The sequence below is a fragment of the Anser anser genome, assembly GCF_964211835.1.
Source record: "Anser anser genome assembly, chromosome: 5".
NCBI classification, from domain to species: domain Eukaryota; kingdom Metazoa; phylum Chordata; class Aves; order Anseriformes; family Anatidae; genus Anser; species Anser anser.
In genome coordinates, this window is record NC_139725.1 from 59,326,501 (window position 1) to 59,349,309 (window position 22,809).

The 22,809-nt window shown below is 40.2% G+C and overlaps 1 protein-coding gene across 1 annotated transcript in view; it reads right to left on the reverse strand.

Moving 5' to 3' along the window:
• Nucleotides 1-208: 208 nt before the first annotated feature.
• Nucleotides 209-22,809, reverse strand: part of MTHFD1 (methylenetetrahydrofolate dehydrogenase, cyclohydrolase and formyltetrahydrofolate synthetase 1) — a 41,315-nt gene continuing 18,714 nt past the window's right edge. Inside the window, exons 10-28 of the mRNA XM_083839089.1 lie at nucleotides 22,598-22,695; nucleotides 21,748-21,921; nucleotides 21,089-21,225; nucleotides 20,755-20,801; nucleotides 18,599-18,706; nucleotides 18,435-18,509; nucleotides 16,223-16,325; nucleotides 14,950-15,026; nucleotides 13,851-13,991; nucleotides 10,784-10,852; nucleotides 10,141-10,252; nucleotides 9,799-9,938; nucleotides 9,336-9,377; nucleotides 8,198-8,298; nucleotides 7,203-7,380; nucleotides 5,993-6,100; nucleotides 4,674-4,826; nucleotides 1,319-1,427; nucleotides 209-1,137 (exon numbers count right to left, since the gene is read on the reverse strand). Coding sequence (XP_083695215.1) covers nucleotides 1,338-1,427; nucleotides 4,674-4,826; nucleotides 5,993-6,100; nucleotides 7,203-7,380; nucleotides 8,198-8,298; nucleotides 9,336-9,377; nucleotides 9,799-9,938; nucleotides 10,141-10,252; nucleotides 10,784-10,852; nucleotides 13,851-13,991; nucleotides 14,950-15,026; nucleotides 16,223-16,325; nucleotides 18,435-18,509; nucleotides 18,599-18,706; nucleotides 20,755-20,801; nucleotides 21,089-21,225; nucleotides 21,748-21,921; nucleotides 22,598-22,695 — 1,953 coding nt within the window. The 3' untranslated portion in view covers nucleotides 209-1,137; nucleotides 1,319-1,337. The remainder of the gene's footprint in view (nucleotides 1,138-1,318; nucleotides 1,428-4,673; nucleotides 4,827-5,992; nucleotides 6,101-7,202; nucleotides 7,381-8,197; nucleotides 8,299-9,335; nucleotides 9,378-9,798; nucleotides 9,939-10,140; nucleotides 10,253-10,783; nucleotides 10,853-13,850; nucleotides 13,992-14,949; nucleotides 15,027-16,222; nucleotides 16,326-18,434; nucleotides 18,510-18,598; nucleotides 18,707-20,754; nucleotides 20,802-21,088; nucleotides 21,226-21,747; nucleotides 21,922-22,597; nucleotides 22,696-22,809) is intronic.

Sequence of the window (22,809 nt, forward strand, 5' to 3'; positions counted from 1 at the left end):
ATTTCCTATAGATGACACACGCCATATAGGAAAAGAAACAAAAATAAACACAGAAAAATAAATACACAGTGCTGCATTGCAGGCAACTTATTGCTGCAATAATCACTTATAATTGTCAATACTGGGACTGCCGCGGTATGCAGTTAATCACAGAAATAAATTCTCCTCATTAATCTCAGCGCGTACATTAAAACCCAAGAAGCACTGGAAGTATTTACCAATTTATTTGTATTAGTTAAAAATCTGGCAGCAACTATATTTTTGTTACAAAATGATTTTTGGCCTGCTGACAAAGCCTACTACAAATGACTTGATCACTACTCACATTGTCTTTGTTCACCAAAAAGGTACCTTAGGAAACAAGGCCTGTCAATGGTGTAACCGTACTTACTGTTGAGCATAAAACGGTTCAACAGACACATTTGGTCAAAGCCACAGACATGGCCTAGAGATCCAGTCTCTACGGATCTGATATCCAGGGATTCAATTTCCAGTAAAAATACAATCTGGTAGTCATAGCTGGGCTTTCTTAAAGAGAAATTTGATATAGCTCGGGTGTCTGCAGAAATAATTCACAGCAGAAGCCAGGGCGAGCACTTCTGGAGAGAGTTGACATGCAGAAGTATTCTTCCTTGTTCCCTCTTTTAAATGAAATTGGTGCAATTTCATAACACGGCCAATTCTCTCACAGTGTGAGACAGGGATATAGAATTCAGTACAGCACGTAGGAATATTACAGTGCACAAGACTTCCAAAGATAATACATTCCACAAAAACCCTACCGCTAAGGCAACTAAGTCGCAAGACTGTTCCAAAAAGCACCAGAGCTTTATGATTTTTAATTATTAAAATCATCTCACTGAATCAAGAGGTCACTAAACCCAAGTTTCTGTATTCTGCTTCAGCTACAATTATGAAGCAGGAAGGTTGTACAGGAAGTATATTTTATATACTTAGTTTCAGCTAGCTTGGAACACAGTAGTTTAAAAATTATTATGGATTAAAAATAAGTGTTTGATCGTTCAGTACTCCTCCTTCCAGTCACTTCTTGCACTGTAAGCTCAGTCATATCTTGTTTTGACTTAAAGATCAGGGCATAGTTCCGTTTACATGACTCATCAGGTGTTCTTCTGGGAGCTAAAAAGAAAAATAAATTTAATTACTATTATATAGTCTGCAGGCAACTTTCAGGCTGAATTATAATCACATGTCATTTGGAAACATATGGCATAATATGAGATTGGCTTAACTCCATTATCTCAAGTTGAGAAATAAAGCACAAACACTGAAAGCCTTCTAACCTGAAGGTGGCACCTACCTTTGGTTAACAATTCCTTTCAAAAGAGACCATTTACTTCTCCTGACAATGGGTCCAAGTCTATGTCATAAAAACAGGGTCTTGTAGGAAGTCCTGGCATAGTGCTCATCTGGACAACAAAAGATAAACTGTTAAAACAGAACCAGCGTAGCTTTACACAGATCTAATACTTAATCTCTGCTGAGAACTGTGTTGGCGACAGCTCCTTGCACACCTACATACTAGCTGGGTGATGCTCATATACCATTTTGAAGCATACTGCAAGAACCAGGAACTGGCTTAGTAGACAGATGTGGTATACAGTTCAACCTCTGCCAGGGATTGTGTCCAGGATTTGGCAAACCACTTAAGCATCCAGCTGACCAACCGTTACACGACTGTTCAGGGACTTTGCTGCGAGGAGACAATAATTGCTTGTGGCAGCTTGCTGGTTATTGAAATGATGCATCTTCTAATAAACTTTGCAGACTGTAAAGTCTCAATTGATTAAAACTCTAAGATTCTAGAACTTTAACTGTAAAATAATTAGGGATAATTATTGTTGAGACAAGAGCTTTAATTTTTACTTTTTTAAACTGCAATAAAGCTTAAGTAGAAATGGACAGGTCAGCTTTCTTGATTGGAACATTTCTGAGGTATGCAAGTCAGAGTGGTTGTGCAATGGCAGAACCAAAGCTAGCAGAACAGCTGCCTGCACTATGCCTGCCTCAGGCCAGTCCTTTCAAGTTGTCCCACTGTTGAATACCCACTTTCAGAGCTGCAAAATGCGAAGCCAGCAGGGACTATGCTTGGCCTGATTTACTAATGCAGATGACAATTTTGCCTTCCCTAACTCAGTGTTTAGCCCAGCAGCGCATGCAGCGCTAACATGGGCGTCCTACAAAGGTGGACAATTCGTGACCATGCTTGACAGTTCGTGCCAGTGGTCATTTACCCCATAAATAAAAATTCAATGTCTCACTTTCCATTTACATCACCCAGCCTCAGCTTTCACAACCAGTAATTGTTATGCCTGTCTCCATTAGGTTAAAGATCTCTTTAGCAACCTGGTATTTTCTCCCTGAGCAAGCATTTTGCACACCAATCAAATTTTGATAATAAGCTCAGCAGCAAGGTTAGGCATTTTCTGCAGATCTCAAAACTCTGGGAGTTTTTGGAATCCCATCCCATTTTCCTAAGCCATTTAAAAGTGCTAATACAGTCCCATATGTACTATACCACTGCAGGATGTACATGCCTTATGCAAAGGTAAAAGCCACTTCAAGGTTACCTTTTGTAATGAATTCTAGGACTGCACTGACTTTTTGTCATAGCTGTTCCATTCCAGGACAGGGAAGAGTGGACCACAGAGAGGAGTGGACCTCAGACATGGCTCTCATTTCTAGTTGTATGAATATGTCACTCTCAAGAGCCAAAGCATTAAGAGATCCAAAGTGTCTAGAAGGGTTTTTCTGTTCTCTCCACACCTTCTCACCTTGAAATTATATTTCCTTTTAAACCTCAAACTATTTAATTAAAGAACAACAGATTCAACTCTGAGCCAGAAAGGAAAGAAAAACACAAAGCTCAGAAGTTGAGAAAATTTAGAAGTATGATATACCTTTGCAATTAACTTCAGAATAACAAGAATATGCATGCACTGTTGATTAATTTCACCTCAAATTTCACATAGATCTTCCAGAGAGCAGTGTTTTTACTGTGTTTTCAGCTCACAGTTCAATGGCTGCTGCCAAAAAAATTACTAACACATCTCCTGTTGAATGGGCTTAAAATAGTGATCTGATTCAAAATGCCCTGGGTTGCTTCTCAAAATGACATCTCTTCCCTGGCTTAGTAGACACCACAGAAGAGTGATCTTCATGTCCCTAACCAGAAGGCTTACTGTTAATTCCAGCAGAGTTAACATCATGATTAACTGCATGTCCAAGAAAACACTACAAATTTGTGAAGGGAGCAGAGAGGAGACTCCAACTTCATAGAAATGGAAGACGTCAGAAAAAAAAAAGTCAAAACATTAATTTCTCTGTCTGCAAACATCTTTCTATTGTGTATCTCATTAGTGCTGTGTACTCTTTCCTTCTCTAGTACTTATAAATATCCAAAACATCATTGTTTGGATTAAATCTTGGCTTGCAAAAAAGTCATTAATAACAGGAATGAGCACACTATCTCTCATTTTATCCCAACACACAGAGTACTTCTTAAAAAGATGTATGAGCCAGACTTTACCCAGGATGTGGTTATTTTATTTATGTTGGGTAATCTGGAAAACCCTTATTTTTCTTATTAAAAAAAGAATTAAAAGAAAAAAGATATTCAGTATTTGGCTCTTGGAGAGCTAGCACTTGAAGGAGGAAAGAATCCAGCTCTTAAATCAACAAATTTCAGCATCTGAGCCATTTGCCCTTAATGGTTTTGAAACAAAGCTCATTAAAACAAACACGTTGCCAAAAAAAAAAAAAGGGGTTAGGCCCAAGAATAATAAGAGAAAGACAGGGCTGGTTGCTCCAACTGCTCCTGCAATAACCTAACAAGTTAGTTAGCATTTACCCAGAACAGATTGTGCAGGTAAGATATCCAGTGGAGCCTTTCATCCTAACATTCCTTCTTTGGACACAAACCTGAATGTTAGTTCATTTTGCAGGTAGCTCCTCTTTCTGCCAGCCCATTCATATCAAAGCTATTCCAGGATCCTGCTTCCATTGTAGCTACTCTCTCTCCTCTTGGCTGACATTATGCCAATCATCTCAAAGAACAGAAACTAAAAACTCAAGGGCATAGGGAAATAAATTGTTGGAACAGACGGTCAGCAAAAAATCCGCAAAAAAAAACAAAACAAATGCAAGGGGAGACTGAAAAATTATTAATAGTACAGGTCAGCTTTGCTTTGGAGGTGTCTCAACAAAAACTGTTTGCTTTGTAAGCTCTGGAAGAGTTGTTTTGTTCTACACTGACCTGCAGATGCACACTGCTGCAATACTGCAAAGTGCATCCATCAGGAATGCCAAGTCACACAGGCAGTTAGGGGGGCGAGGATTTCTCCTACCCCCTCCATCAGTCTGTAGTACCTAGAATTCCTTAGATAGAGAGCTCGCACACTCCTCAAAATCCAGCAAGACAGAGATTTGGGACCTGGGAAATACACTGGGGGCTTGCTAAATATCTGAAGGGTCTATTTTAGCTTCCCTCTTCCCCCTGGAAAACCCCCGTTAAGGGCATTTAATACACTGGACTGTTAAATCATCATCTGTAAATGACAAGGACTCTGTTCAGTTAAGATACCTTTTGTAACTGGAATGCACATGAAGGTTTTTTTTCAAACCCCGCAGTTCAGAGGTTTTACTCAATCACTTACTGTTCCTACCAGCGGATACAGGAATCCAGCACCAACACTCGCCCGAATATCTCGGATTGGCAGGATAAAACCTGTAGGTGCTCCTTTTTGTTCAGGGTCATGAGACAATGATAAGTGAGTTTTAGCCATGCAGATCGGCAGGTTTCCAAATCCCTGGGCAAAGCAATCAAAAGGGAAAGAGAAAGAGGAGAAAAAATAAGTGAAAAAAACAGTAACCGTTCCTGTATTCAAATGTAATTACACTATTCTGCCATTCTGTGTTATCATGTCATTTTATGCTTCACCAATTGCTTCGTCCACAGCCTGTCAGATCCACTGACCATTCTGCATCCCCATTCCTTCTCCCAAATTCTGCCTCCCTCCCCAGTATTAAGGGAAGAGCAGCCAACTGAGGAAAAGGTTAATGGTATGGAAGCGGTAGATATCTTGATATCTGGCTTACTTTCTACTCTCATCCCAAAGCATTAGTTTAAACAGCTCAGAACTAAAGCTCTTGCTCAGCTGAGGTTGGTTAATTAGAAATGTCTGATCAATATAATTGCACATTGTGAGGAAGTAGCAATTACACAGCTATGGTATTTCAATAGAATTGTAAAGGAATGTACAAGAGATACAAAAGCAAGAAACTATGTACACCAGTATTTAAAGGACTCCAAAAGCAAAATTATCCAAGCACACTGTAAACAAAGCATGGCTTGTTCTCAACATTGCTCTTCTCTTCAAAGCCCTTTACAGACCTTCACTAATGCAGAACCTATCTGAAAAGCAGGTAAATTCGTAAGAATACCATGCTAAAGAAGAAAACCAATAAGACAACTAGAAAGCATCTAATCAACAACCAGACAGGTTCTAAATTTATAAAAGTAGCCATGTTTTCACAAGAAGTATTATATCAGTTGTGGAACTCTTCCCCCAATACAGCTGGGGCTGCCAAAAAGGTATACATGTTCAAAAACAGTTCAGACAACTCAGTGGGACATGACAAAATAAATAAATCAAATCAGAGACTGTTTAGAACCAGTCTGAGCATTTGTAGTTCCCTAATTCCCAAATTGCTGAAGGATTGGAAAGTAAAGATCACTGAATTCTCCCACCCATCACACAGTATTAGGGACATATGGCTGGGCCAGAGGAGTTGTGTTTCTTCCTTCTCACACCACCTCCTCATACTCTTTTGCCATAGCAGTATTCAACAAGTCCTGGGCAAGGACACGTTTTGAGTGATGATTCCCTTTATACAGAGTTTGAACACCACTGTTCAATATAACCATTTTAAATGAAAAGCATCACTGGGTAGCAGATGACACGGAAAAACTAACCTGCTTAGTGTACAAGGTGACTTTCTCCTGTGCCTCTGGAAGTAGCTCAATGTCACTTGCCCCATAGATCTGCTGTGCAATAAGTCTGATCTTATCTATAACAGGGAGCTGGAAAAAAGACAGGCAAGTCAGCATGGCCCAGCTACACAGAGCCATAACATCACAGCAGCTTCACAATCCTTCATGTATGTTGCGCTCATCTGCAGCTACAGGAGGTATTCCCATTTGCTGTAAAACAAAGCTAAACAATAATTTACGGGGATTCAAAACAAGTTTCATTTATCTTGTTGCAGCTCTTGTTAAGAGGACAAAACTAATTTACTACGGTCAGAAACAAAAGATACACATCAATTTCTTATGAGTTGTGCTTACATGTTAATTACCACCCCCTGCAAGAGACATCGGTATTTGCTCTCAAGTTTAAGTCAAAAAGCAGACAAAAATAATTTGAGGGAATACAAATTAACTGTTAAATAAAAGCACAAATAAATCAGGTTAAAGAAGAAAAATTGAAAGCATCTGTTTTAGAAGCTGAAATAGACACAATGACATAACTGTACCTCGTTAGGTACCTCATTAGGTGCCTCAATAGGCGCTTGCTATTAAACGAGATTTTAGGCCATAACCTAGGTAATAACAGTGACTTCATTACCTCCAAGTCATTTGCCAAATTTGACTAAGTACAAAGTCATTAGAAACACACACACACACACACTTCCACCCAACCTGTAGTGTGACTCCATAAACCTCATTTGCAGAGAAAGAAACAAGTTAAAAATGGACCTTCTGTTCCACAGCCTCTTGTATTCTCATCCTGAGCACCAAGTGCACCCAGAAACTCTCCAGTAAGGTAGCAAGTGTGTTCAGGCTTGTTCCAGTCCATGCTCTGACAGGAATGCATGTCTCAGATCATGAAATAAACTTCCCCCTAACCTGGAATGTGGCTGTCACATTAGAAACCATCTCTAGCCAGGTCACAGCAGCATCTTTCAGCGTCAGAAATAAACTATATGTCACTTAGTAATCAAAAGAACAAGAACTGACAAACTGGGTCTTTGAGACTGGTGGAATAAAGGTTGTATTCTAAAAACAAGTTTCTTCTCAGTTTCTCAGAGCAGACTTTCAGGTAACTTTCAGCCACCTAAGCTAGTGAAACTAGCTAATCTCCACCTTATAAACAAAGTACCTCCGTAATAGCGCAAGCTCTTACCTCCACATTATAGAGGAATCTGAAGTTGCTGGGTGTCTGTGATGCTCTCTGAACAGCCTGGGCCAGTGCAACAGCTCCTTTACCTCCCTCTGCCCAGTGAGTGCACTCGACAGCATCAAACGCTCCTGCTTCCTTTGCCAGTTGTACTACAAGGGCCAGTTCAGCCTTTGTATCTGTTCTGTAAGGAGAAAAGTCTGTGTATTTGTACCAGAATGTATGCACAGTAAATGAATAGCTTGTTCTATTTCTCATTCTTGTCAACAAGAATCAAACTCTGCCCAGAGAAATCACAGGATGCATCCACCCATCAGGGAGCCATTTTTACTGAGGGGTTATCCACAGGAAGCCCTCTCCACCTTAGTGAAGGAAGTTACTCCACAGAGGAGTAACAGAGAGCAACAAGTAGGCCTGAACTACATGCAGAAAGCCAAGACAACTGGCAGCCATGTTCTGGATTTTCTGCTTATATCAGCAATGCAATTCCCATTTTCAGAAGCAAACTCAAAAAGGCATTAGCACACCAGTTCTAAACCCTTCTGCTCCTATAAGGGAAGACCACACAGATTCTGTTTCCTCTGCAGTACAACGCGCAGAGCCCTAAATGCTTCCTGGCATGGCACAATTATTCTATGCAGCAGACCACTGAACACAATGGGGTTTACAGCACAGGCACTTCATCTTCTATTATGAACTTACATATTAAGGATATTCTATATCCTCACAGATACCTTTTGTCCACAGTAATTTGGCCACTTTTTTGTAAATGATGGCCGATAAGTCACTGATCATAAGATCTTAAGCTAAATTTAACTAGTGAGTGCACGTGAAATGAGTGAGCAGAGCTCCTCTATTTATTCAGCATCTTCAAGCAATGCAAAATATTATTTTCTGCGAACAAAACCTGGACAATACTGAAGAGAGTTTGCATTCAACATAGCATATAAAGCATCACCATTTTATTCCCATGCATCAATTCCAGTCCCTGGATCACTTACTTGAAAGCATTGACAGCCACTACTACTGGGACACCAAACATCCGAGCGTTTTGGATTTGTTTGCTTAGGTTACTGCAACCTTTTGCCAACAGCTGAAGATTCTGTAAAGAATACAGCAAGCAGAAAGTGCATTTTATGAGGGGCTGTGAAACCTTTGCCCCAAATCCACTACATCCACAGCTCATGATGAAAGTGTCAGAAAGGGAATGAAACCACCACGGCAAATTTTCAGAGCTGCTTTCTGAACACTCTGGACTAGTACATGATCTCAAATGGAATGCTAGAAAAGGATTGACTGTTTCTAATGATTGCTGGTTTCAACTGCCAAGTCAAGGTAGGAGAAATTACCTTTTATCACTTTTTGTTATTCTTAAGTCAATACCTATGACTATTAATTCCTCACAGTAAAGTCTCATCTTCATCTGTGGCACATTCCTCTTTAATTATTAAATATCATTAGCAGTGAATTTCACGACATTTGTTTGAAGTTTGTGGTAACAGCTTTCAGTTTACACACATTTGTTTCACAGCATCAGAGATTATTAATGGAAATCCAGACATTTCATCCCTTCCTATCATTTTAAGGAATAATCCCTACAGAAGCTCTAGAAGTTAAAAAGCTGAAGCCATATAAAGAGAGCCAGACCAATTATCTAAGTACACACAACCTTTCAAGGCACGAGGATAGAAGCATAGACTTTAGTTCATTTTCCTTGCTGCTTTCAAAGGAAGGGCAGAAGGGGAATAAAAACTGCTGCTGCTAAGAAGAGAGTAATTAGACAAGCACTCTGAATATTTTCAGAGACAATATTTCAGCCAAGCAATTACTCTAATACTGAGAGGGTCAGGGGACACTCAGCAGACATTACTATGAAAAATTGAGCACACAGACAATTGTGGGAGCTCAGGAGAAACAGAAGGCTCTGGCTAGGTCAAGTACAATAAATGCTTGAAAGAGCAGAGCCAAAGCAACATCATTATAAAAAAAAAAAAAGGACATTATAGCTTGTGTGAGGAAGCATTTCCCTGGCAGCTAAAGAATTGACACAGACTAGCTATCCAGGCACGCACTGCATGACAATATTGTGTAATGACTGCAAATAGGTGGTCAACTGTCACAACAGCTAAAGAAGGTTACCTCTTCCGTGTACTCCTTTGGTAAAGGTACCCCTGCAGTGACCTAGGGAAGAAAAAGAAGAGGGTACCCCATAAGATTTTTATTCATGACGGCAATATGTACTTGATTCTTCTACAACTGCATCAAGATACAACACTCTACTTCAAGCTTATTTTCTTTCTAAGAAAAAAGAAATGGAAAAAAAATGGAAGCTGCACTCACAATGTAACAAATTAAAGACTGTGATAATATCACTAGTGGCCTGGCATATTTAATTAGGACAATAAAATAAGCAGCTATGTATCTGTAACATACTACAAAGAAGCAGATTACAAGTAGCAGGGACATATGGATTCCCTTTACAACAGATCTCAGCAGATCTCAAGATAATTACAAGCAGATCAAATTGTACAGGGCTTCAAGTGACTGGACAGGAACAAGTAAGAGCTTCTCAGGCCTAAGTGAAACCTTGTCTGGTACTTACTGCAGGCCCTCCTCCATGCATTTTCAGAGCTCGGACAGTAGCAACCAACACCACCACATTAGGCCGGAGACCAGAGTAACGGCACTTAATATTAAAGAATTTCTCCATTCCTATGTCTGCACCAAATCCTGCTTCTGTAACTAGAGCAGAAGAAAAAACAAAAGGAAAAAAAAAAAAGAGGAAGCTCGTGAAAGGTTGCTGGGTAGAGAAATCAGTGCTCTGATTATAGAAATCAGAAGCTTCTTCTAAGACAAAAAAACAACAAAGACAGTCATGATAAAAAAAGCAGATCCTTCCCTGCAAAACCAACAAAACAACAAGAAAAACATACCATACACTTACCAACAAAACCCTCTTTACCCACAAGCTTCAGTGCTATTTTGTCTGCCAACACTGAAGAATTTCCATGTGCAATATTGGCAAAAGGTCCAGCATGAACAAACACTGGTGTTCCCTAGAAAATGGAGGGTGGGATAGGGGAATGGCAGGGAGAGAGAGAGATAAAATCAGAAGGTAAAATTTAGCAAATCTGTAGCTTTTCAAGAGCTAAGTACTACAGTATTTGAAGTTAAAGAAATTCATTCTTAAAAGACAGATCTTAAAGCCCTCCCATCAAACATTCATTATCATTACTAAAGAAAGATTACAGATTATAATAATCTTCAGAAGTGGAGATATTAACCCACTTAGGAAAAGGATGGCTAAATCCCAGCAACTCTTTGCCATTCTCCTGCGCTCATGCTATCTAGATTTTCAAAACATTTTCTGACACTGGAGTCAACAAAAGAGACACAGCGAAGTTTAGTGCATTTCTTCAGTGTCATCACACACGCCAGTGGCATACAGACACTAGTCCTGAATCTTTGATAGGAAACCATGATAAACCTCCAGCTCTAAGCAGAGTAAGTCCATGCTGACTGTGATAAAAGAACCAAACCAGTAGCTCTTTTGTGAACACACACAGAGCAAATCACCTGTGGCTCACCTCTAGCGTCTGCATGAGATTTGGTTTAATAGCATCTTTCATCAAGACAGCCAGAGCACCAGTCACTCCCTAAAAGGAAAAAAAAGAGCTATCAGTTTCCAGATGTAGAGAGACATCGAGACAGTTCCTAGGCAGTTTCAAGACTCTGTTTTTATCCCGGTGAGCTTTCAGGAGCAGAACCAGCAGTTGCTCCAGATGTAACTAACATTACTCAGGACAGGGCAGAATAATGCCTTTTACATCCTTGTAAAAGGATTTCTGCTGGGTGCAGCCTCTTGGTTTTGACCTTGTTTGGCCAACTTGCTCTGTGGTGCAGGCTTAAAAAACAACTGCTGTTTCAGCAGGTTAGTAAACAATAGTAACTCTTAGGTATGTATAGTTTATTGCGCCCCATCCAGTAGAACAAAGCAGGGAGAGTTTTTCAAGACAAATTTCATACATGATAAAATAATGATAAAATACTGCACCGCATTCTTCACCCCAATACCTCAACTATAGCATTGTTGTCTTTCTTTTGCAGTACCTAAAGACGTGTAAAATTTACGCATGTCAACGTTCTTGGGTTTTACAGGTAGAATCATGTTGGATATTTTCCCCCTCACTTCAGCAGCTATGCTCTACATAATGGCCTGAATGTGTCCCTAACTAGCTGCTACATCCTGGCCAACTCCCTCGCACAGATATAACTTTTAAAGTGAAGCCCTTTGTGAAAAAAGATCAAGCTGGCACCATCAAACAGTGGCAAACAGCAGAGTCCATGTTCCTTCTGAGGTGCAGCTGTGTGCCCTGCTGCAGTTCTGCTTCCTGCAAAGTGAACACTTGTGACTTCACATGTGTTCCAGGAAGAAAAAAATAATGGTTTGGTCCACCTTGTAACGGCCAGAGTCCAGTGAAAACTGAACTCGTTGTCACCCAGCTTTTGCTAAAGTAACTAGAATTATTATCATGGCTACTGTACCAAACATTCAGAGCAGTTACGAAAACCTTGAACCATTATTTCCTTTTCTTCCCTTTTAATTTCAATTGGATTGCAGCATTCAATTATATGATTTTTTTTATAAGACATTCACTGCTTTGTTTCATTATTTCAGTCTTGCCACATGAAAGCTTAGTTAACATTTAATGGATAAGCTTTAAACTTCAGTCATCTCCAGAATAATGAAAGCTACAGAGCAAGATTTCCATGACGACATTTCAGGCCTGTGTCAGTCAGCAGTGCTTCAATACATCCCTATCTCTAAAAACCAGTAGTCAGTTTTTGATTCCACATTTCTTCTCAGTTCCTTTGAGCTTCCTGGTAATGCACCCATGACATTGGTTATACTACAGCAGAAGGATGTGGACATCTTATTGTGCCAGTCTGGTCTCTGCAATCACCATGTTTCTGCCTGCACGAGGAGCACGTAACCTAACCATGCCTAACCACTCCTAACCACGCAAGCCAATGGCCACCATCTGCACAAATGTGTAAAACTTGAGAACCTGTTTGACACATCTGATATCATCCTCCACTTCGCAGTTGCAACAAACAAAATTAATTAGGTTCAAAACAAACAAACAAACAAACCCTATCTTGAGATGAAAAGACTTCTATCACCTAGACTCCACATAAAACTCACAAAGCAATTCCCTGCCCAAGTTCCATCTGCCTCCATTGATTGGCAGCAAAAGAAACTTTTGTTTTGAAGAACAGGGGTTAACTCAGGTGTTTAATGTTAAAACTTGGCAGCACATTAGCAACAGGAACTAAAATCTCAAAACTGCCTATAGAACTTTGGCACATGCCCTTCCTCATGCCCAACAAACGTCTCACATCAAGATACTTAGAGATAAATAGTTCCCAGACCAACCCTTTTCCCGCAGGGCCAGAGTCAGGACACACTGATAATCTACTGCTTCCCAGACTTATCGTGGGATGAACGCAGAACAAAAAAATAAAAAAAATCACTCAACCAAGCAAAACTATCTCCCCAAACTCACAGACAGCAAGAGCTGGCTAAGCCTTAGTGCTGTGTTCCACCTTTGCTGGAAACAGAGACCGGGATACCCACCCTGTGGAGTCTTCTGTCACACAGGAAAAGTTTATTCAAAAAATGCAAGACAAACATTAACACTGCACCATGTTAATTTGTAGAGCTCTTTCTGAGTCATCTGCATAGCAGGTTGTGAAAAAAATCTACTATACAGGACAGCAGTAAGACCAGTATCATGTCTCTGCAGACTAGAGCAACAGTCCTGAACCTGTTCTGCCTTGAGGCCAAGTGGCAGGGCACAGTTCATATACAGAACTCAATTCCCCTCCTCTCCTTCTCCAGACAGAGTTGCCATCTCCAAAGCACTTACTGGAACAAGTGTCTGGGGCACAGGCTAATCCCTGAACCATGCTGAAGCACTGTCTGGTAGAGTTCCAGCTGACAGACTCCATAAAAACACCAAGAACTGCGCTAATAATTATTGTATGGACTGTTGCAAGACAGTATTGCAGCTTGCGATTGTTTTACGTACTGGTAACAAACATCACCAGTGTTATATTCAGCATTTTGTTCAGTGGAAATATGGAATTTGTGCCCCTAACCAAAGACTGCTTTATGGAGACCTTGCACTTATTTGCAACAAGGTCAGCTTTTATAGCATTCACAGTCTCCCAGCACAAGACATTTCATCATCTGTAATTAAATTTGCACCAGGCTTTGATCCTGCTTAATGTTTTCCTCGCTCCAGGGAGCCTGAGAAACAGGATGGCCAGCAGGATGCATTTTGAATTCTTCCCATTTCGAAATATGCTTTTTATCTAGAAGCCACCATGTATTCCTCCCTTAATCCTATGGTGCTAGCTTCAATTTGACATGCAGTACATCACATGTATCACTTTGTACATCACTTTGTCCCTGCCCAGAACACGTGTACACACAGTCTCTGGGTTAGGAGTTAGCCACACTGAAATAAAAAAACTTCAGTAACTCCAGAGGCCAAAAGTCCTTCCTGCACAGAATCATCATTCTGCTTTTCAATCCAAGCACTTTCAGAAGTGCTAAGAGATAGCATTTAAAGACTGTGACTCTCTTACAAGGTCATCTGTTGTAACTGGTTCTCCTCTCTTGCTGGAAGCTACTACCATTCTGCCCAGTCGCATTTTCATGTCATCCAAGCTATCAGAGAGTGCTAGAACTGCCATGATTTCACTGCTCACTGTGATGTCAAACTGAGCCTGCAAGAGATGAATAAAGAACATGAATTCATCAAGATTCCCTAGCAGAAAAAAGGCCAGTCATCTCCATTATAACAAAAAACAAATACAAACATATATACATAAGAATAATTTAAAGTATTACTTTCAGAACATACTTAAATCATAAAATTATTTAAATTGACAATTTTAAACCTTTTTCTCCCTGCAAAATAAAGTTAAAACTACTTATTCCACTGCTATTATATGACTCTCTCCTGGCACATAAACTAGTGATTCATGTAAGAACACTTACACAGAATATATTTTAGAAGACTGAGCTTACTAACTCATCTAGCCATCACTAAACAGCACAGCACATGACAAAAAAAAAAAAAGAAAAAACCAAGCCCAACAACAACAAAAACCTAACTGATTCTATAGGAAATGGAGGGTAGAATTCATATCCATCTGACATAACACAGATACCTCCGTTGAAGCTAGGCACCCTAGAGACCTTTTCAAGTAAATAGAAAAAGGGTTTTCTGGACACAACTCATTTGAACTATTAATTTGACAGTTATTAAAGGATGAGAGAAATCACAGTCCCAACTGACCATTTTTCTATGTTGATTATACAACGAATCCAGACAACAAGCTTGTATACTGTGCTGGGTTTTGGACAGATGCATCCCAATCAAAGCATGTTTAGCGGCTAAGATTAGCAATCTCCAGGCATCGTATTTGCAGGGAGCATTTGTGTACCACTGTAACTATGCCACAGTCATCCCAGTTCAGGAAAGGGCTGAAGGGAACAGATAGCAAAAAGTCCCTTCAACCAAGCAGTTCAATTCACTACCAATACAAAGTTTAGTTTTATTTTCTCCTTAACAAGATATTGGTGTAACAAAAAAAAAAACATCTGGAGTTACAGAAATTTGCTTTGGGATCATATTTTTCAAAGTACTTTTTAAAAGATGCAAGAAAGGAGAATAATTACCGTTCGTGAAAAGCCTTTTTCTGTTGGAGACTGTCCAATAGTGATTTTCCTGAGGAACCTGTCATTCGTATCCAGTACTGTGAGGATGCAGAGAGAAGGATGAGAAGTCACACTGCAAGCCCTAAGTCACAGTTATAGTTTGTAAGAGACAAACACTCAGCTAGATCAGCATGAAGAGAGGATGGCAGTTTGGAAAACCATCTTCTCCTACAGAATGACAAGCACTAATAATCAGCACGATTCTTCTCCAAGACACAAATGCAATGCTGTTAAGATGGACTACAGTCACATGCAGATTCTGCACTGCATTCAGAGGGAGTCTACCTACCTGTGTGTGCATTAACCACAAGTCCAAAGCCTCTCTGAAAAGCAGAGTTGCTAGCATAATTCCAATTGCTTTTTCAAATTTTCATTGCTTTTTCACCATTAGTTAAAATGAAATCAGAAAATTACTACAGCCAAAAGGAAATAAAATTATCATTTTATAAGTTTAAGGACAAAATGGTCAGAATCTACCATCTAATGAGAACAGTTCCATAGAGACCCACTAGCTCAAATTATCTTTGGAACACAAACTATCAAATACCAGCTTAAACTTGCTGTTTCTTACTAGTTGCTTGAAAAATTCTAAGTATTTTATAAAATATTTCCCATGAGGCAGACTAATTTAGCTCCATTATAGGATATGAAGCGAATTTTGGAGAATACATTTCACATTGTATTTTCATAAAAGGAAAAAAAAAGCAATCCTCATGGGACCTAAATAAAATTTTTCCTTATCTGAAATTCCTTTTGTTAACACAGCCAGACCAGAGACTGATCTTACTTTAGGTATCTTTAAAAACCTTTTAAAAATCTGGCATTTATTTTCTGTCATTTCCCAACAGAGCAAGTGGGCAGATTAAAATTGAGTTTAATTCCAGAACAGTACCCTCTCCTGCTCACAATGCTTTCTCAGATAGTCAGGTAAAAAGACTGTTGGCTACAGTTGCTGAACTCAAAACTCTCAGTGACCAACAAAAGCACAAGCACAAACTTGCACCAATTAGTGAGGTCTACTCCGAATCCACAAAGATTAGGATTTAAGCCCCTGTGTCAGACCCTGTAGAAATGGGACCTCAGCTGCACGCACTTATCCCACCAAACACTCAGCAGAGGCCAGCCCTGCTGTCCTTCCCATCTTCCCAGGAAACACAGTTCCTGCTACACTTGCAAACCTCTTTTTTAAGAAGGTTTGTTTTTTACTAACTCTTCCATTTAATGGCTCTTGTACCTCTTTGCCATGTTATGGTGGCCGGGTCAATGTCCAATCTCACAAATAAGTTCACTTCTTCCTTTGTCAAAGCAGTAGGATCAGTTTTGTTAATGCCCAATTTCTGTGGAAGGAAAGGACACATAAGAGAAAAAAAAACTATAATGAAAAGATTCAGGGAAATGAACATTTCACTAGAGCAATTAGCCTTTGCCAGCAGCACATGCATATTCAGAAATAAGGAGGAGATGTCCTACTGGTGTCCCTTTTCCTAAGTCCCACAACATAAAGTGATCTGTATCAGCGTGCACCTGGAAGCAGAGCTTGCTGCTTGCTAACTTGTAAAGGGCAATGCAGAAAACAGAGCTCATCAGGGCAGGTTGTCACAAAGTTTTGTGTAAGGCATCTACGGAAATCGTTAAGAATGAAAGCTCTGCAGTTTCTTACACGCCTTGTTCTAACCGTTAGTCTCACATGCTTACAGCCATTTCTCATTAGTTTGACTAGGGTCACTGCACACAGCCATACGTATTTAAAGACGCTGCTTTCAGCATGCTGGTTAAGCAGCACAAAGGAGGAATTAAACAATTCAGTCACAAGGCTGTCAGCATCCCAGAAAGCTGATCTTGAACATACTGGGAGGATGGGCAGTTTGCCAAGTTGCTTAATTGAGAGAAGAATTATCTCAAGAAGCCCGATATGAGTGCAAGCTTAGAAATGAGGAAAAGGATTGAGCTGATTTATGAACAAGCTTTTTTTTTTTTTTTTTTTTAAATTAACTAGACAGCTAAGTCCTATTTCCTCCAGGAGAACAGCAGGGAAGAAGAAAGTCTGTTCTCTCCCTCTTCAAGCATAGCATTAAAAACAAACAAACAAAAAACAACAAACCCCACCATACCATCAAAAAGATTCGCTTTTTGAGTATTAGCATCCCTTCTACATCTCAACAGTTAATAACCAGAGGGGTGCTTAGGGTAGAGTTCCCTTGCAGTCCATCAAGAACACCAAGCAATATGACAAAGCTGCTTTGCCTGGCAGTGGAAGTAAACCGCACATTCTCTGACGGTTGAGACATTATAGCCAATTAATAAATTAGAGTTTCAGCTTCCTAAGTAGTCTATTGGTCCTGACCTCCCTATGGGCAACTGATTGAGCATGAATATTGTACAATCAGGTTTGCGCTCGGAATAAGCTTAGCAGAGCCCAGCCTGTTTTCAATAGCCAGAAGGTCCAAGCGCAATGGAAAAACTATTCCCCTGTTAATCCTAATTTTTGAAGAGGCCAGGGACACATGTTGGTATAAGTTTATTTCTGTGGACTGGAGGAGCTGTGATCTCCTCAGGGTCTGAGACTCAATGACAGGTGCACTCATTTAACTGGGAATTCTTTTCTTGGGGGAGAAGAGAAGTAAAGGATGTAGGGGACAGGCATTTTTTTCCCTTCTCTCCTGTTTGCTGAATCATGCTAGGACAAAAAATTCACTACCTTCTCTTTTTGCTGAATTTTGTAAGTTGTCTTTTTTGTGCTGCATTATCTATATAGCTGTCACATACAACTTATTCATCTTTAGCTTTCACTGGCTGTGACAGACAAAGATTGGTTCTGGTCTTTTCTTAAACTACATTAAGGACACTAAATTGACACTATTAATAAAGGGCACTAGTCCGCTTGTCTCCTCCCACTGCGTTACTCACACAGCACATAATAGATTTACATCAATGATTCTTCCCCTTGGAGCTTCAACTCATTGTTACCTGTGCTGTAAGACAGACTGCCACACTTTTGTACACTTTGTGTAAAAAACAAATGCTAGTAGAATGATCTTATCATCGGTTGGTTGGCCTAGTCAGCCTCTTATCTCAACTGACAAGTGATAGGACACAAAGAAACGGTCTCAAGTTGTGCCAGACGAGGTTTACATCGGATATTAGGAAGAATTTCTTTATGGAGAGGGTGGTTAAGCACTGGAATGGGTTGCCCAGGGAAGTGATAGAGTCCCCATCCCTTGAGGTATTTAAGAGATGTCTGGACATGGCACTAAGAGACGTGGTTTAATGATTGAACTTGGTAAGTCATGCTGATGGTTGGACTTCATGACCTTGAAGGTCTTTTCCAATCTAGGTGATTCTATGACCTACAGTGCAACATGAGTAGTTTGTTAGCTAGCTCTGCATATATAAAGGAGGAGCAAGTGGAACAGAACCAGAAACCAATGTGAAACCAGTGAACTTACCTGTAACCTTCGGATTTGAATCTCTGAGAACTTCCTAACACCATTGACGGAAGGCACCAAACGGTTATAGAGAGCCTTGAAGAATGAAACATGTAGTTAGTACTGCTGGCATACCCACAACATCCTGGCCAGAGTGGGTTGGGCATGGTAAGAAAGGATCCTACCTGGTCATTCTGAGTTAGCTCATGGAATATACGTGTGTCCACAGCAGCAGCAACCAGGTTGTTTGCTGCAGTAATAGCATGGATGTCGCCAGTGAGGTGAAGGTTAAACTAGAGGACAGAAAACATATCGGTTACCTCATCCTGCTGCAATTTTCATATATTTCAATACATTGTAGACAGATGGAAAGAGACATATTAATAGCAATGTTAAAGTGGGTGAGGGTGGAGGGGGAAGAGATTGCTCAGAGCGGTATGTGGAAGAGAGGAAAGAATTTCTCTGAAACAGAAAAATGCCTCCCCCACATTTATGTCATTTTACAAACTTCCAGAACAAAGCTTCCAAATAAGATTTTTGCACGAGAACAGTTCTGCCAGGCTCCTTGATACCTGAGAACAGCATGGTACAGCGCATCTGCATTACTCCTTCTTTCACCTTCCTTTTGACCCACTCACATTATTTGCACGTTCCACACATTAGCTGAAGTTCTGGCTGCTCCCACAGAGGTATCTGAACTAAATTCAAACTAGCAACCTTATGTGGCGCTATCAGTAGAGCTGTGACTGCACAGAGCTCTGCATAAGCTAACCACTCACACACAGTATCGTAGGCAGGACTTGTAGACCACGTACTACAGTGACAACGCTAGTAGTTTTCTCGGTTCTATCTCATTAAACGATAATTTGAGTGGGTTTGTCTATGTGAGTTTTCTTGCTGCACTGGAGCTATACTGACAAAAGATTTTGGATATATAGCTTACTTGATGAACTTGCATTAGGGCAGGGAAGGGAAGAGTGTCGTTAAAACAATCCGTTTCCTCTGTAGCAGTGCAGCACAGGAGGAAATTGAAAAAAGGACATTAGAAAAAGTGATATGACAGAAGCCTTTATGATACCACTTTGCTGGAGCCTTGCTGCTGTGGTCTTATAAACCAAACAGCAAAAAAAAACAGAATGGAGCCAGTCACACAGTGATCATAGATCCTAATAAGGAAATGCTAATTGTTCTCATTCTACTTGTATGCAACAAGCAGCAATTATTACCACCTCAGTTCTACAGTCCTCATTTAAAAGTTATTTGCTTGCTAATCATTTCCTGGGATGAAAGCTGCACGCAGAAACATCGAATGGTGCATCAAGGTCATTACTACGTCTACTGACTCCAGGTACTTGTATTTTCTGAGACATGCATTGATAAATTAAAACACTCCCAAAAGACTACAGTGTGTTTTTCTACCATGTGGGTCATACTGAGAGTCCTTTCAACCACTTTGTTTCAAGACTGGGGCTGCTTCCCACTGCTACACACACTGAAGTCTTTTAGCTCATCTTATTAACGCTCCCATACAGGAGGAGATTATTTTTCCTGTCACATCTATCATTCACACATGTTCTTGGCACCTGAGTAAGTCAATCTTCTGCCTCCTTAACAATTTTTTTTAAGATCTTTTATGGACTTGCTGCATCAGTTGGAACAAACAGCCCTTTTGATCTTTTCTGTTTTTCCTCCTGAAATTACCGTTTCGATCTGTAGTGCACAAAAGTAAGATTCTACATGCAATTACAGGAGAGTTGGAGGAAGCATGAGAGCACGTGCTACACGTGCCTTTCAGTTCCCTGCCCCCAGACACGGGATTTTACTCGTTGCCAAGTCACATCAGAAATACACTGCAGTGCCAGTCACCCACAGGCTGAGGTCTTGGCATTATTGATTCCCATTTTCCCTTTTCACGTTAGTAATTCAAAACACAAGTACACCAAAATAGCTCACAGAAGGAGTCAGTGACCACTGTTGCTGAGAGAACTATTGAATATGCTTCCAAAATGTTTTAGGTCATTATAATCTTAATTTCAGCACTAGGAAAAAGAGGCACTGGATGTACTTTGCTCAAAGGTATGCAGCAATTCAGAAGTAGAAGAGGGGAGGGAACAGAGGAACTGGGAATTCTCAGTTCTGTAAAATTCCTTGACCATGCAAATGCCCTTCTGAAACAACAAAAGAAGTGAGTTTTCTAAAAAAGCTTTGCTGAAATCAAACGCTCATTCTTGGAGTGATACACTGGGCCATAAACAAAAAAGATTTCTTAAGTTATCTGACTGCAGTGTCTCTTCAAGGTCTGTAAGCTATATGTGCAATGAAGTTTTGTACAAAAAATTACCTCTTCCATGGGAATAACTTGAGAATAGCCACCACCTGCAGCTCCACCTACAGAGAAACAGACAAATCATGCAAATAAAGGTCTCCCTAGCCCAGAGTGATAATGCATGTATTTGCTTAATGACTCTAAGAAGGCAGCTACTGTTGAGCAGCTTAGTTAATATCCCAGCACAGCACTTGAGAACAACACTGAGAAACTTACTCAAGGTTTTTCTTCAAGAAAGAAATGCAATCCTAACTGGGAATTATGTAAAACTACAATGTAGCAGAATAAAAATCTTCAAATGCCATCTTTCCCCCTTTAGACTACCTGCAATCAATAGAACAGCACATACCCTTTATACCGAAGGTTGGCCCTTGAGAGGGCTGCCGAACACAGGCAAAGACGTTCTGATGAAGGTGTGCTCCTAAGGCTTGAACAAGACCTATGGTGGTGGTGCTTTTCCCCTCTCCAAGTGGTGTGGGAGTTATCCTGCAGTGACAAAGCACAACAGACACAATGAAACCCTTGTAGTAGTTGAGCCTCAAAACACTTACAGTGATAAAACAGGTACCCAGTGACGCAGCTAATGCCAATCAAATTCTGGATTGTTTCACACTTTAGCTAATCTTCAGCAATTGACAACAGGAATAAGATTGGCAAGTTACCACATAGCTGCCCAAGACCTTCCTCAGAAGCATCTTGCAGGTTACTGTTGAAGGCAAGCAGCTACACTAGAACACCGTGATCCAGTCTGCCCCTCATTAACCTGACCTGCAGAGCAAAACAATGCACCTCCAAGAGAAAAAGGCTAAACCACGTTCCCACTATTTGCTAGAAGAGGTAATTCTAGTTCCCAAATCACTGGATTGTCACACTGTGATTTGCTAAAACCCAGAGCACTCCGTACAGTCAACTTATGGAAAGACAACACAACGACAAGCCAGGCTAACAAAATTTCTTTTTATCTTGACACCACGTAAGTGATGCCTCTTCAGCTAAGGAAGTACCTACCCAGTAACAACGACGTATTTGCCATCTGGCTGGTTCTTCAGCCGTTTCAGAGCTGACAGTTGAACTTTGGCTTTAGTTTGGCCATAGAGTTCCATCTCATCAGGGAGCAGGCCAACTTCTTTTGCAACTTGATCAATGGGCTTGGGTATGCAAGATCGCGATATTTCAATATCACTTAAAGAAAGAGAGCAAGATCAGTTTATAAATATCACAGACTTCTCACAAATTCCCTGTTTCTGGCAGCATGACTCAAAAGCATCTGATCTACGTTTTAAAAGGCAAGCTTCAATGTTTTTTAGTTAAATGAATCAATTCTACCAATATTGGCTATATTAGAATACACACATCTTCAGAGGATAACAATAAAATTAAAGATAATACAAACAAACAAAAAACACCAAAGCATGTCTTTCTATAAATACTGGGTAAGACTCCATTATGGTATTCTCTGTATTTTCAACTGCTCCTTGTGGGCTCTACATCAAGAACTTCTACTTTAAGGTGCTAAGTTTTTGCCAAGTCAGATAGAAAAATTTCCAAAATATAAGTGTCTTTCTACTTGCCGAATCAGCAACTACCTAGACTCACCCAAAGTATCTCTGGAAAACCATGTTTATGCCCTAATATTATAAGAATGACCCAAGCCTACATTTCAATATACATCACAGCACCACTGAAGGTTAGCTCTCCTTCCTTGGGGAGATCTCACATTGCTTTCTCACTAGATCTCTCCAAACTTAACCCCAGCTACAATCTGCAAAGTTGTATGCTCTACGTTATATAAAACTTGGGAATAGAAGTGAATACTACACTGCACGAACACTCCCAGTGGCTTCATTGGGGGCATTACCTTGGAACAGGCATCTTCAGGGTAAGCTGGTTATATTGGATGTTCCATTTTCCAGGCTGGAACTTCTCCAGAAAACGTTGTGCACTCTCCACTGTACTCTAAATTGAGAATGAGAATGCATTGTAGCGACAACCACTGCATGAACTTTGTTGGTTAACAGAGACTCAAAGGCTTTCCCCTCCCCTCTACCTCAGTTTGGGATTAATCAACAA